Source organism: Parambassis ranga, chromosome 9 (genome assembly GCF_900634625.1).
Source record: "Parambassis ranga chromosome 9, fParRan2.1, whole genome shotgun sequence".
NCBI classification, from domain to species: domain Eukaryota; kingdom Metazoa; phylum Chordata; class Actinopteri; family Ambassidae; genus Parambassis; species Parambassis ranga.
In genome coordinates, this window is record NC_041030.1 from 12232016 (window position 1) to 12247925 (window position 15910).

Below are 15910 nucleotides of genomic sequence, written 5' to 3' on the forward strand. Positions count from 1 at the left end.
GTTTTTTTTGTTTGTTTTTGTTATTCATCAACATTATTAGATAAAGATTTATGCTTTATGTTTTGAAATAATTTTTAATAAAATAAGTAATAAATGAATGAATGCGTGTCTTCAATAAAACCTAAACCTTCTGAATTACACCTTTTGTGTTGTGACGCTCTTGCCGGAGCTTTTATTTTGAAAAATAAACGTACCGGAAAAGATTCCTTATAGGTGCGGATGCAAAGATGGCGGAAGAGGAGAACCAGTTTGAAGAATTTGAGCAAATAGACTTTTTAAGAGACAGACACGTACGATTCTTCCAGAGAACACTTCAGGTGTTGCCAGAGAGATACGCGTCGCTAGAAACAACTAGGTGAGTTTACTGGAACGAAGAACGGCTCCCTAGCCTTTATGTTTTCTTGACTAGCATCCATGCTAGCAGTGGTTCACAAGCAGTTTTGAATGGAGGCTATTGCTGTTTAGCTTAGCATACTTGCTAAATGAGTCTTTTAAGTTGTGACAGATAGACATTACTGTAGGAAAACATCACAACGTATAACATAACGTAAAAATCAGGCCAGATTGAACGAAAATCAGCAGTAAAACTGAAGCTGTTATTTTAATTTAATTTCTTCTATTAGCTCAACTTGTTATAAGCTGACCTTAACCAACAGCTAGCATTGAGTTTGTTGTTTAATAAATCACGTTTATGTTTCGTTTTATCATCTAGCGATCTAAGGTAACTACATATAATTTTTACACACACATACTGGTATGTCATAGCCATCCAGCTCATCTGTGTGACAGATGAGCACTGCTGTTAGTTCACCGGTACAACTTCATACTGTTTATATTACCATTGGCACAACTTGCACTACCCACTGGTGCACTATTTTATTTGCACAATACACTGTTATACGGTTTAGTTGCACAAAGACTGTTTCTATTTATTTATTCAAATTAATCATATTTTCATATATATACTGTGGATGTACTTGCACAGATCTGTCTTCATCCGATTGTACATATAATTGTACATATCGCCACTTTTTTTTTTTATTGCCACATGTTTTCTTGTACAGTATATATTTGTATTATTTATTGCTAGAATTGCTAAGACCTGCCAGTAGGCTTTGACTAGGCTTTAACTCTACTTTCTTTATTCTTGTTGCTGCTGTAACATAACAATTTCCCCTAGCGGGATCAATAAAGTATATTTATCTATCTATACAGTCATGTTAATCATGCATTGTTAGAAATAATAAAAAAAAAAACAAGTTAAAATTAATAAAACTACCTTCTTTCTAGGTTAACTGTTATATTTTTCGCCCTGTCTGGACTTGATGTGCTGGATGCCTTGGATGTGATTGACAGGAACATCATGATTGAGTTTATCTACTCACTTCAGGTTCTGCCCACAGAGGACCGTAAGTCTCATATAGTCTCACTTTTTTCCTCACTTCACTTAACCTGCTACAGTGGTACCTCTGTTCATTAGTGGAAGTTGGACTCTATTTAATGACTTGTTTTTGTCGCTAACAATCCTCTCTGTCGCCATCTGTTTAGATGCCCGTTTAGTTAATTATTCAAACCATCAAAATCTCAGGAAGATAGCTCTGCTTGATTGGTCTCAATTTTGGGACTGCCAGGTGTTTGGTCTGGCTGGTTTCATCATGCTTCTAGATCTGACAACACAGCTTAAGGGGACACCTGAGATTTTTTAACGTGTCATTGAAAAAGTGGGAGTGCATTTGTGCTGTTACACTGTTGTTGATAGATGCATTGCTGTGGATGCATGGATGCATTTGAACACACGCATGGTGACTGAATTAATCTGTAATTGCAAATCAGTTTTTTTGCAAACTTAAATTTCCCCCTGGGGATCAATAACTTATCTATTTATCTATCACTCTATCTCAGTTGTGCATGTGGCCTCTTCCCAAATTACCGTTGTCAGTACAGTTTTCAAATGGACAGGTATGTTTCCAGCATTGGTATGCTGAAAAATGATCAGTGTTGTTAGGACACAAGTGTTAAAGACCAGAAATCTGTAAACATATATATTTTGGTTTGACTAACTGTGTGTTCAAATGTAAATATGGGTGCCCATTGTGTATGCACCTTGCAGCAAGATGACATTTGATCAGCTGGTGTTACTGTATTGACCAGGAGCCACTGCAAGGGCTGCCAGGAGGTGGCAGCAGTGCACTGTTTATGTTGTGCATCTTTGCAGCTTCTTACTGAAGGACAATATAAATGGAACAAGACCTAGTTTGTGAGTCAGTAAAACAGAGCAGAGTTTTCTGTTTCCAGTTTCCGTTAATGTTTACCAGTACATGCTGCTAAAAACCCATCGTATCTACTTGACCTTCTCTTGTTTCTCTCTTTCAGAATCGAATCTAAGTCGTTGTGGGTTTCGAGGATCATCACATATTGGAATTCCTTACAGTACTAAGGTACTGCCAAACATTTTGTTTTGTATGTTGCATATTCCCTTTGTATAAGGAAAGAGAAATGTTTGATAGATGTATAGACAAAAATGCAATATGATGCATTTTTCAGAATAGCTATCAGTGCCCTTTCAACCAAAGTGGGAAATTGCCAAATTATGTCCACTATCCATTGTTTTGTATTTCTATTTCAGTATTCTAAATAATATCCCATTATTCTTCAGGGTCCAGGTGTGCAACATCCATATGACAGTGGCCACGTAGCCATGACCTACACTGGACTGTGTTCGTTGCTAATACTGGGAGATGACCTGAGCCGAGTTAATAAACAGGCCTGTCTGGCTGGTCTCAGAGCACTACAACTGGAGGACGGCAGGTCAGAACACTTTGATTAACTATAGGTAGCTCCTCATTCACATACAGAGAGATAGAATACACATTGTTTGTGTGCCAGACATGTTACTGTTAAATTTTGTTTATGCATATCATTTTTATTGCATTTTACGAGATACATATCCCGTAAACAGACAGACAGCTAATTTCCATTTTTTTGTCTTTCAGTTTCTATGCAGTGCCTGAAGGAAGTGAAAATGACATCCGATTTATCTACTGTGCAGCCAGTATCTGTTACATGCTGGATGACTGGTCTGGCATGGACATACAAAAGGCCATTGAATACATCCGAGGAAGTTTGGTAAGTACATGTTTAGATTGTACAATAAGTGTTTAACCCTGGGGATAACGTGAAGCTTTTTCTGCACCCTAATGAATGAGACCAGGCCAACTAGGCCACCCCCTAAGTATACAGCCACTGCCTCTGCGCCATTCAGAACAGTGCTGCACAATTGAATGAGGAGGACAGGCCACCCACCTTCAGAAGGTGGCACGCTGCCTAGAAATACTTCATTTATAATAAATGGAGGGGGTTGAGCAGTGCAGTCTTAAAGCTGCAGAGGTTTTACCAGCCAATAAGCCCCATAGCCTAGGTGAAAATAACATGCTCAGAGCTTTTTATGATGTTGTCACATTATTGCTTGATTTGTAACTTAAGCCTTAGGAATTAGTTTCTCCAGGAGTTCAGCACACTTTTAGTGTTGCCAGCTGTATTGTCTTGTCTGTTTCCGACACCTCAGGTGCAGAGAGATTGTCCCTCTGAACTGTTTCTCCTTCCAGATAATGCTGCTTGCAGTTGCGTACTGGTTCAATAATTCCAAAATATATTTTTGGCTAAACTGGTTATTTGTTGATGCATGTAAATATACAGTAAACTCCATATGATGAATGGATATATGTCAGTGCGTTAGAACAGTAGCTACTCTGAAAGTTTTCTTACATTTAGTTGGCGCCAGGTATCAGTTACTGTCCGTATTGTTATGGTGTGATTAGGCCAGATACAGACAGAAGTGGCTGCCATCTGTTGTCAGCCTGTGGATTTTAGTATAAACTGCTGCTTATACTAGACAGTTGTTTCCAAACAATGCCTTCAAATACAGCCCCAAGGTGCTTCCAAAGCCAGTGTAACTTTATACAGATTTATGAAATGTACTCCAAGTCCCCATTTATAGTCACACAATGAGGTCACTGAGCCTGTCTATTCGTTATTGTCAGGTATTTTTAGCTGCTGTGTTCCATTAAAAAAGCTGGTTCAGACTGAAATAATGAATCAAATCCACCTGTCCTTTCTAAGCAGAGGTCTTCTGTTTTTTCCTGATTAAACAGAACTCTCAAAGGGTGTCCCTCAATATATCCTCAGTGCGGTTATGTAATATTTACTGGTGACAATAATTGCAACACTTCGACGGCGTATTAGGGCCAATGTAAGAAAAAAATATACTGACCCGGAAGAGGAGGGGGGCTAATATTCTGAGATTTAAAGTAGCAAATTTGCTAGAAAAAAACTCGCAAATTTAATTTTGCATCCGTTTTTGCTGGTCATGGAATTATGTCGCATTTCCAAGACGTTATCTTCATTGCATACATGCACACGGTTTATGTGTACATGTAAACTGGATAAAATGCAACTGTTTAAAGTTTTTAGTTTTTATCACAGTGTTATGAGAGTTGTAGGCCTATATGCCTTATAATAGGAAGGCAGTGAGTACGCTTACCTGCGTGTGAGTGTGCAGGATACAGGACAGCGTGTTTGTGTAGGAGTGGAAGAGAAGATGACTTGTTAGCTTGAGAGAGGGGCGATTTATTAACAAGAAGTATATGTACAGCGTAAAGAATAAGAGAACAAAGCTGCCGCCCTGCAAGGACAGGAAAGTGCTCTGGTACTCCAGCTGTTTGTGACGGTGGGGGTACCAGAGCACTTTCCTTGTGTTGTTGTGTTGTTTAATTCTTAAATTACTCTTCCCATTTACACTCTATAATCAAACTCGCAAATTTTTCTTGTAAATTTGCGAGTTTGATTATAGAGTGTAAATGGGAAGAGTAATTTAAGAATTAAACAACACATTTGAACAGGTCTGTAGTCAAGTTAACCCTCTGAACACTGAACAGTTTGTGGTCCTCTAGATCAGCTGAATACTTGTCATCTGACTGCTTATTGCAAACGAGTCAATCAAGACTTCCTGTTTGCTCTGAGAAGTGCAGAATTTAGTAATTGCTTTACAAAATATTGTAATAGTAAAGGCTTTATTTTTGACAAGGCTTTAAGCCAGGTAGAATAATGAAATAAAGTTCTGTTGATTATCACAAATATAAGGTTATGTTTGTGTATTTTTACACCAGAACTTCCTCACACATGATGGATTACAAAGAATTGAGTCATCAGATCTGACAGTTGTTTGATTTCTGTCAGGCAAACATGAACAGTGTTATTTTGACACAATAACATTTTATTTGTTCTCTCCACAGTCATATGACAATGGATTTGGCCAGGGAGCTGGGCGAGAGTCACATGGTGAGCAAGTTCATCTTCTAATGGTATTAGTCACAGATATTAGAAAAGTGAGTCAGTTTGAGTAAAACTGTAATTTGTGTATGAATGAACAGCTTGATCCTCAAGTTTATATCTGATTAAATGATTTGTGGGTATGTTGGCAGTTGTGCACTAGAGGGCATGAAAGTGGCTGATAAGAGTAACTGCTTTTAAAGGATTAGCTACAAAATTCCATCTCTAAAGATACAGTACATTGTCCTCATTAATCCTTCCTCTTCTCAAATTAATGCTTGTTATCCCTACACACACATCTTAAAGCACTGCTTGGTGTCCTCAGTCACCTTTGCAGCACGGCAAGAACCATTTCCTGTGACATGCTGTGAGTGCATAAATTAAAACTATAAAATAAAACTGCTTGAAGGGGTGGATTTTTGTGCATCATAGTAATTTCCCTGCATGCGATAAATTCTGTGATTACAGGCTTCATTGAGACTCCCTTGAAAAGTGTGTTGGTTCAGCATCAAGACCTCACACACTGTGTGCTTTACATGTGCACAGACTCCTATACCATTTTGATGATAATCAAACTTATGAAACATGAAATTATAGAAATTTATAGTGTGTCAGGATATGATATTTACTTATTCTGTGTCTGTATAATCAGTGTAATTGACCTTTATGTTGTTCAGCACTTTCTGCATCGCCTTTAAATTTAATTCAATAAAATTTGTGACCTATGCACTGCAAGTTTGCTTGTTTTGAAGTGAAGCAGGTTGAAGAAATATTCTGATATCTACTGTAATTGAAATTCTCTAGAAATCCTTAACCTTCTTAGAACAGAAAGGCAACCAGCTCTGGTGCATGTTGTCTATGTGTAAAGATACCATTGACAGTTGCCCTTTCCCTGTTCTAATACACCTAAAAAAATCCAGATATATACAAAAAACGTTATCCAAAACAATGCTGTCCAAAATGCTTCTTCAAGCAGCTTTAATTCCTCACTTTGAATCAGATTTATGTGCATCACTTCATGCCCTTCCTTCCTGTGCCTCCAGCAGATAGGGAACTAAACATGGTTGATTAAAGGCAAGTGTAGCACGTTGGCAGATTTATACTCCTGATCTCACCGCACCTATTTTTTGTCTTCCTCCCTCACAACTTAACACACAAACACAGATAAGCAGGCAGGGATGCTGCTAATGTGTAGAGGTCAGTCGAAGACATGGTTATAATAAAAGCAGTTGACAGCTGGGTTGTAGAGGGTGATTAATATTCAACACTTGTGGCTGCACTGATAACAGCCTGTCATCAGTCTGTGCACACTCTGTAAAGCTGTGAAGACACTCTGCATTCATTCCCCTCAAATTTAAAATTCTGCTCAAACAACTCTTCATATTGCCGTACTAATGTTTAAAGTGGCTACATTAGTGTCTTCCCACAGGAAGTCAATTCTCATATATTTGAAACATAAGGTTGCTCCATGTCTTTATCACTTCTGAAGAAAGGTTGAAAGTGAGAGTAGCAGCATGCTATCAATTATTTGGCGGTAAATGGGCCCACATGCAGACACACCCTCTGTTTTTATTGCATGGCCCTGTAATCATCTATTTGTCTGTCATCACAATATGTCAGGGTAAACCACTGGAACCGCTTTTCAGTTTTAACACATTGTCTATAACTAGTTATCTGTATTTGTGTTCTGAATTGCTCATATCCACTATGTGCGTCTTGCACCGGCCTTTCTGCGTGTCCAGGTGGCTGGACGTACTGTGCCATCGCCACGCTGTGTCTGATGGGCCGACTGGAGGAGGCGCTGAGTCAGCGGGAACTGGACAGGATCCGACGCTGGTGTATCATGAGGCAGCAGAGTGGTTTCCACGGGCGCCCCAACAAACCTGTAGACACATGCTACTCCTTCTGGGTGGGAGCTACTCTGGAGGTAAAAAACCTGCATGCATTAACATGTTAATGTATTTTAGAATGTATAATAGCATAGTATGTACTGTGCTTTAACCCCAAAAATCTGTGAGCAAACCTTCCACCATCATGGTGGTCTTTATTGCTTGAGGTGCATACGTCTACACACATATATGATTCATAAAACTGCTCTGCGTACACAAAACTAGAAAATTGAATTCTGGGTCAAAATTTTGCCAAAGGGGCAAACCGGTCAGCTATTTTGTATATGGATTTGTGTACAGTAAGTCTGGCATCTCTAGCACGGAGACTGGATGCTTTATCAGTAGAGTGTGAGTGTGGTATCTATTAAATGAAATTTAAAAGAAAGTACAGGACCATGCCATCTCTAAACATGCATCTCCCTCTCTCCTGTTCCAGCTGTTGGACGTGTTCCAGTATACAAACTTTGACAAGAACAGGAGCTTCATCCTGTCCACACAGGATCGGTTGGTCGGTGGCTTTGCCAAATGGCCAGACAGCCATCCAGGTAAATGATGATTATATATGAGTGACACATAGGAGTGGCGGGAAGATTGTGTGGAGGTTGATATTTATTTTTTATCAATCTTCAAAGATCCCACACTGGTGGATCTAAGCAGTTTCTTTTTGTTTTATTTCTCTTCTCTGCTGAGCAGTTTCTGCTTCGCCCTCCACAGGTGCACAGAGGTCAGGGTGGAGTTGTGGTTTTCAGTTTTACTTGAGATCAATGGAAAAGCTCTTGTAACCCTAAACCTCAATGGTCTACTTGCTATGTATGTGTACGTATTTGTGTGCTCCTGTTCCTGCCCTTGTAATGTGTAATTGATGAGGCGATTGTTTGTAGGTAGCCCGAGGACACAGAAGATTCAGCTGCTCATGTTACAGGAACAAGGCAGGGAAGATGGGGAAGGAACAATGAGCTAAAAAAGACAGAATGATGACAAAGCATTGTAAATACAACTGAACAAAGGACAGACTGGGGGAATAAAAGGGACACTTCTGCAGTTTGGGCACAGATAACGGGTTGCTGTGCATGCAGGAGCAGTACAGTCATGCACAGCAACTGGCCTGGGAAGACGGGAAGGTAACAATAACATTAAATGAAAGGAGCTGCACCTTTTTGAAAGGAGGTCAGGTCATCTTCCGTGTGAACACAGGTATTTTCACTACCTGCTGCTGCTAGCTTCACCCTATTGGTCATTTTCAATACAAACTTTAACTTGCCTGATATGAGTCCAAGCACAGACTATCCTTATTAAACCAATCCCAACCCAGACCTACCTCTAATGCGGACATCTCTTTTTCCACAACCTTGACTTAAAGCCTTGTTGATTTCTCATTGATGCGACTAATGGTGCTTTGATTGATTCTGGTGTCGGTGTTCAATCATTCATCAAGTCATTTCATTATATTTGAATTACTGCTCCATTTACTGGACTGTGCAGCTTTTAACTGTCATCCCAGGGGAGAGAATTGGCCATGGTGCCAACCTGCATGCATTATTTATCTCTTCTTCTAGTTCACCAAAAAAGCATTGAATGATTGAATGATTCATCACTGCAGCCGTCTCTTTCTTATATTTGATTATTGGGGAGGCCACCTGTCACTCACAGGTGTTTCTGCAGTGATATGTCTTCTCATCTCTGACCTAGTTTCTCCTTTGTTTGCCTTTTTTTCTCTCTCGCTCTCTCACTCTCTCTCTCTCTCTCTCTACCAGACCCTCTCCATGCCTACCTAGGTCTGTGTGGTCTGTCTTTGATTGGAGAGCCCAGTCTGAGAAAGGTCCACCCAGCTCTTAACATCACCCAGAGAGCCTTTCAGCACCTCCAGCAGCTGCAACAGACATGGAGGGACAGCACTGGCAACTGTAGCAGACAGCACTGACAGCAGGATGATCCTTCGATCTGCTTCCGAACAGGTTCAGTAATGAGGAAAACCAACAGTCGAAGGCCACTGGACTTGTGTTTTCAAAACGCTGGGTCACTCATCTGTGAGGCCTTCTTTAGGAATCAAGACTCAAATTAGTAACTTTGAGGGAAACTCATTTTAAGTCCATCAAAAGCAACATTTTTGTTGAGCAATACACATTTTTTGCTGCCTTATTATTAATACACAGTCAAGTAACGGTGTGCAAATGGGATTGAGGGAATAAAATGATGTGCCAGTAAATCAAATTTGAGTCATTGGAAACTTGAAAATATTCCAGATGCCTCCATTTTTGATTTTTTAGATAAATGCCTTTTTTGCTAATTAGCCTCATCATTGTAGTCAACAACACCTTCACAGCCAAGGATCCACAGGACTGATTGACTGACTTTTCCCTTTAAGAGTCTTAGAGAACAACCTCATTGGATATGCTTTTTTGGATTTGGTTATGTTTAAGGAAAAATATTGAAACTGTTAGGACAAATATGTGTAAAGATAAAACGACTGCTTCATTGCTAACCTCCTAACCTTCCCATCCTTACATTGCTCGTGAACTTCTTTAAAGCCTCAAGCTCTCCTGTCCCAGAGGAGATATCTAGCCTGGCAGGTTTACCCTTTCGAGCCTCTCACTCCAGCATCATCCAGTTTTACCACTGCAGGCTTTGTTCAATGATCAGAGATCAGAGAATAAAGATTTTTATGATAATGCAGCTGCACGGGTGAAATTCACAGAAAATCATGTGAAATGGCTGTATTTAAAATATGTTTAGCCACAGGCCTTATGATGTTAGATCACAAAATGTAATTATTTGTTTTTACATTTTTTCTTGAGGCTAAAAGACTGTGGGTTGGGCATCATCTGGGGATTTGGTAAGAAGTGTAAATTCCCTTTTTTCCTGCAAGGTAGTAGCTCTCGGTTTTACAAGCCAATCCCTGTGGCTCCTGTTCACTAGCTTCCATAGTCCCTGCAAGGCACTAACCAGCATGAAATCAATAGGAGAAAGACGAGACAATGCCATTATAACTTGAGGAAATGTGTTCCTGTGAACTGTGCTGGGAGTTGACCTGCTATTTTCAGTACATAAAGGATGCAGGGCAAAAACAAAGAACAATGACCATGAAGTAGAATGTTCCGGGAAACTGAAACACCTGTTTGAGTCAAGTCAGTCACATCCCGCCAAAAATGTTCTTCTCCACCAACACCTGGCAGTCTACCACAGCTATTCAAATATTGAGTGTTACACTTCTGCACTGAGAGAAATTCAGAGCCACCTCTTGCCCTCATGCCTGTTCTCTGCAGGTGACATTTCCAGCTTCACAGAGTCCTCCAGCTCCCCTGCTACAGCCACACCCTTTCTTTGTAAGGCCACTGTCTCAGCAAACACCTGCTCCCTAAGATAACCAGTGAGCTTGAAACAATATCACAGCAGGTCAGAAATACAGTGTACCCTGCAGGAGGTGTCAGTGTGTAGTGTACCACCTTTTGGTTTTCATCTCACATAAAACCTGGTCTTTTTTTCCCTTTACTGCCAATGTGCCCTCCTTTTTCAGACTTAGGAACCAGACCAGACAGACAGAGGGCAGGGGAGAAGAGAGGTGAATAAATAAATAATCTGAGCCATCTATTATTAAAAGTAACAGAGGCTGGAATCTCCTTTCTCTGAACCCAGACCAAACCCCCAAGGTTACATAGCCTTGTTTTGGTGCAAAAACATTAGCTTTTTAGCTGTTATATTCTATCATGCTATGTTAATGCTTTAGCTGAGACAGCAGGCTTTCCTCTTGTTAATAATATTCTCACTTGTTAGTAAACTAAGTCTTTTCATAGATTCTGCGAACCTTTGAGTCAGGCTTTTGTATCACCACAGTGTATTCTAATTATGTTCACCTTCATAAGAAGCTGCAGCTGCTGGATAAAGCCTCAGTAAGATAAAGATGATGTAATACATTAGTTTTTTTTAGTGATGAAACAGAATATATCAGTATTTTGGTGACATATTCCTCAGTCTGAAGCAAATGCAAAGAATGCACTAAAGGGACCTGCTGCTGCACAGTCGAGCCAGATCAATTAAAATCTAATGATCCTGTTTTACATGCATCTTCTGGCATGACCGTAACTCAGTCAAAGGGCGAACCGCTCACTCAGACTTTACTTTGAAATGTGCCTCATGTACTGCAGCATCGTTCTAAGTGACTCTCATTGAATGATTCTGTTTTTTCTTCTCTGCACACACAATGTGCTTAAATCGACTTTAGCAAAGGCACTAAATGAGTGTTTGAGGAGGGGTAACCCCTGCTCTGTAAACTCATGTTCCTTGAGTCCTTTTACCAGAATCATGCTTCATGTATTCATGCCTTTTCTATATTTTTCATTAGGATTCATTGAGACAGATCCCTTGACTTTAAAAATATTGTTGTTACACGCGTCTCAGTTTTTGCCGTGGTACACTGCTGTTAAAGTTTCAGTCCCACGGGATAAAAAGAGGGGGCCGAGGCCATCTCGCCACACTCGGTGAACCCTTGCTCTGTGGTCAATCAATATACTGTAATGATAATGAAATTTATTTTTTCTATGCTTTGTAGAAAATCGAGTGTAGATACCTATATAAATGTATATAACTATTTGACTTAATTGTGCACGTGCTCATAAAGAAAAAATATGTTTACAGCTACAGTAGTAAGGCAGAAATTTGGGGACAACAATGTGGATTCTGCAGCGCAAGCTGTATTTATGGTTAATAAAACACATACTAACTTTTAATATTGTTCCGTGGGTTAATGTGTTGCACAGAAAGAGATTTATTTTTTGTTAAAGGCTGCTGTGGGAATGGTCCTGCTTAGTGCTACCATCACTGGCAGATGGAAGAGAGTTGTTCTGAAATATAAAAGGGGTGTAGAATATAGACACACAATTCTTTGAATCTATTGAAGTATAGATTCACAAAGAATCTTCTTTCATTCCTTTAAGGATTCATGCTTTACCCACAACTGTGTTTCTTTATGAAAAGCCTTATTTCCTTTCATAGTGGGCTGTGTGTGGCTCCATGACTCAACTGTTGTCGCCCTATTTTTAACATTTAAAGATGACAACTGGTCAGGATTTCTTCTAATTTGCCATTGTTGCCTTTAAGTCTTTTTTCTTTTTTTCGGATTTTGCTTTGCTTGCAGGTCAGTGACTAAGACAAAATTAAAAGCTGTGGGGGAGGGGGAGGTTTCACTGGGTAGAGATCACACATAGACCCACCTGGGAGCTGCACAGTCACAGGCTGGCACTGATGGGGTAACATGACCCAGACAAATGTGGCCTGGTAGCACTTGGATATTCAATCTGGATGTAGAGGATATAAAAGTTTAAACAGCACCAGAGATGACACTGTGAGATTTTTGTGTTATAAAAGAAGGGACTGTGAGGTTGGTATTATGGTTTTTCCCTTGGTGATTAAAGCCTAAGCCAAATGTCTGGAGATGCTCCCCTAAGAGCAATTTGCAGCTGTAGTTCGGGTGTGGTTAGATTACAGGCGACTACACCTTTCTCTCATATATGAAAAGAATTTAAATCTGGTTTCCTGAAATAAAGATTTTCTAATAGCTGCATAGAAATGCAGCATGTTCACGCTTTGCACCATGTGATATGAATGAGTCACTTATAGGAGCCCCCCAGGCCTTAAGGTCGACTCATAATGTCCTTATACAACAGCTGATTTGTCTGTAGTTATTTAATTTAAATCAATTCTACTTAAAACACATTAATCAATGCATTATATTGATTATCCAGTTAGGGAGAGAGCACTGTGGCTTTCAAGTGTCATCTCCATGAGCACAAGCATCTTAAAACCCCCACTGAGCAGACTGCATCCTACACATTGAACCACAACCTGACTCATTCCTCTTGTGTGTTTGTGCATTAAAGTATATTTGAAGCTCGTTGAAGCAGTGTCAGGTTAACCCGTGCTGCTCCACTGATGTCAGCTACCTGAGATCATCGCGTCATTGTTTGGGAGTTTTTGGACAGTTACTGGTTTTGTCATGCTCCGTTTGCCTCGTCAGGGCAGTCTGCCTGTTTGTACCCCTCCACATGCTCAATGGGGTGGAATATGTGTCCACATGAAGCTGTGAGGCCATCTGCTGACGCGGAACAAGTGGCATAGCCAGAAAAATTAACAACACGGACTTAATCCGGCCTCACGCAGTCGCCTCACATTCCGGCTGTTTGGATATATTGGTGTCTCTCGCTCAGTAAACAATGGGCAACTCCCTCTAAACCCAAACACACAAAGAAACCCAAACCCAAAAGATGCGCTCTCGTATTTGGGTCGCAGAAATGCGCTCATAGAAGCAACATATGCACACACGAGCGCGCTGGCAGCCATGCGTAAACTTGATCTATGCGCCACAAACAGATTTAAGACCCCACAGCCCCGCCCCCTAATCTTCTACCTCAGATTATTAGGATTATTTCTAGAGATTGATAGATGAAACGGAAGTCATTCGCTGCAGGGGTTGATAAATGGCAGATCGTAAGGGGTACAAAGAGCTCTGTGAGCGGAGACGTCGCCGCTGAGGGATGATGTAGGGAGCGAAGGAGGGAGATGGAACAGTAGCAACAGAAGAAGCGAGGGCGGGGTTTTCCCTCCAAGATGAGGCTAACTAAAATAAAATAGCAGCCGGCGCATGTACGGTAGACTCTCTGGACAAACATAAGCCTGAGCAGACAGGCAGAGCGGGAGAAAAGGAGGGAGGAGGAGAGTGGATGGTGATGGGGATGTAGTCTGAGGAGCGGCTTTTCTCTCTTGATGTTATCTCCCCTGTGAAGCTGTCAAGCTCTCCATCCTGGTTCTTTAATCTGCAGCAGCGCTGTGGCTTTTCTACACATTTATAATATCTCTTAACCGGTTAGTATACTGTGCATCCATCATCATCATCATCACCATCATCTGGAACCATGTCGGACTCTGAGGACATGACGGAGTTCGCCAGCATTGTGGAGCGGATCGAGCGCGGTGAGGTGAGTCTCTACCGGATGATTTACGGTCCTTCTGACAGCAGCGGTCTGCCTGTCAACGTGCACCGACAGCGGCGGCACCGGAGCCGGCCTGCAGGGCTGTCAGGGGAGGGATGCACTGCTGCATTTAGACGTGTGTCCATTACTGTAAAATATGAATTTTGTTTTAACCTGTCTTAGCCTGGAGCTTAATGTTTAAAGCATTTAACCCTGTTATGTTTTAACTTCTGGGGTATTAATAGACCCCTTTCTGTTCATAAAAAAATAATTAGCAAAAGGCCAGACACAGCCACACATTCTTATTTCTTTATGCTCCTCTTCTATTTTTAGAATGACTTTAGCCTAATTGGAAGCATTGCTGGGTGTGTTGATAGTTACATAGTGCTGCTGGGAGATTGCAGACTTCTGTCAATATGTGGGACACTTGGCAGCAGCTGTCAGACCCAGCACCGGGTTACTGAGGTGTGTGTTTGCAAATGGGAGGAGGGGGTTGGTTAGTTTACCCATATCTCCCCTTTCAGACTGCCAGAATGTGTTGAAGTGTATCTTTTCTGCTGCCACAGACTCACACATTCATTCATGCGTGCATGTTCACGTTCATAGTGTAGATGTAATTGAGTCACTGGCCAGCTGCTGGATTCAGTCACATTTTTAAAATGTAATGAAAGTTGTTTTTCACAGTGGGACACTGTGGAGTTAACAGAGAATGAGAAAAAAGAGGGTTTATTGTGAGAGACTCTGGACCAATCCGAAACAGTCATGGTTAACTCTGGACAGGTTGACAGTCAGAGGGCTGACACACACACACACACACAGACAACTGCTTGTGGTCACATTGACACCTACAGAAAATTAGAGATGTCAGATACTGAGTGGACCCCAGGGTGCTACAAAATTAATAGCAGTATTTATACTCCTCACCACAGCAGCATGTAGTTATTAGATCATAAATCCTCAGTAAGTAAAAGGTTGTAGCTGTTTGTGCACATGAGGGTCAAATCCAGTATCCTAGATACTTCAAATACATTATTCACTAACTAAAACACCTCATCACTTTGTTACATGCTGCGTCATTCATGGTCCCTAGACGATATTAGGCTGGTGATCCTTTTGGAGCCGCTGGTTCTGAATACCTTTACAAGTGTGGAATGGTCAAAGGTCAAACAGTCCTTGGAAGCTAAATGTACAGATCCAAACCAGGTTGTATTTTTATTTAAGTTGTAAAATAGCTTGAATCAATAGTGTTTGGATAATAATTGGTCATTTAATGGGCTGAGAAGCATTAAGTTTGAGTTTTATGGATAAGTAGCCACTTTGGTTAAATGTTGGACAAGCCAAGCAGGACAGACAGGCCCCTGTATGGAGCTCCAGGCTCATGCCCAAAGGCTGAGAAAAAGCAATTTCTCTGACTTTTGACTATAATATGCTGCACTTTAAACAACTAATGGACTAATTAGACAAACATCTCAATAGTAAATCTTGCTGAAAAAAACCCACCATCTTCTAGATACTGTACCTGGCTGCAGCCAAATGTGTATTTGCGTCCAGCAGCTCAGTCACTGACTGCAGCTCATTCTAATTCCAATGACATCTTGTTTCTGTTTGATTATCTTCAAGAACTGGCTCTGCAAGCATACGCTCTGCTTTTCAGGTTGAAGCTTACATACCTGCAGGGCAGATACTATAACATGCTCACTTGACAACATGACAGTACTTTATTTGGCCCTA

General features: G+C 40.7%; 1 protein-coding gene across 1 annotated transcript; it reads left to right on the forward strand.

Moving 5' to 3' along the window:
- Window positions 1-227: 227 nt before the first annotated feature.
- Window positions 228-11941, forward strand: pggt1b (protein geranylgeranyltransferase type I, beta subunit). Its single transcript, XM_028414916.1, has 9 exons — window positions 228-355; window positions 1291-1409; window positions 2374-2438; window positions 2657-2808; window positions 2994-3126; window positions 5292-5337; window positions 7071-7255; window positions 7654-7762; window positions 8972-11941. Exons 1-9 carry the CDS (start codon window positions 228-230, stop codon window positions 9136-9138), a joined length of 1104 nt encoding a protein of 367 aa, XP_028270717.1. The 3' UTR covers window positions 9139-11941.
- The last annotated feature ends 3969 nt before the right edge of the window (window positions 11942-15910 follow it).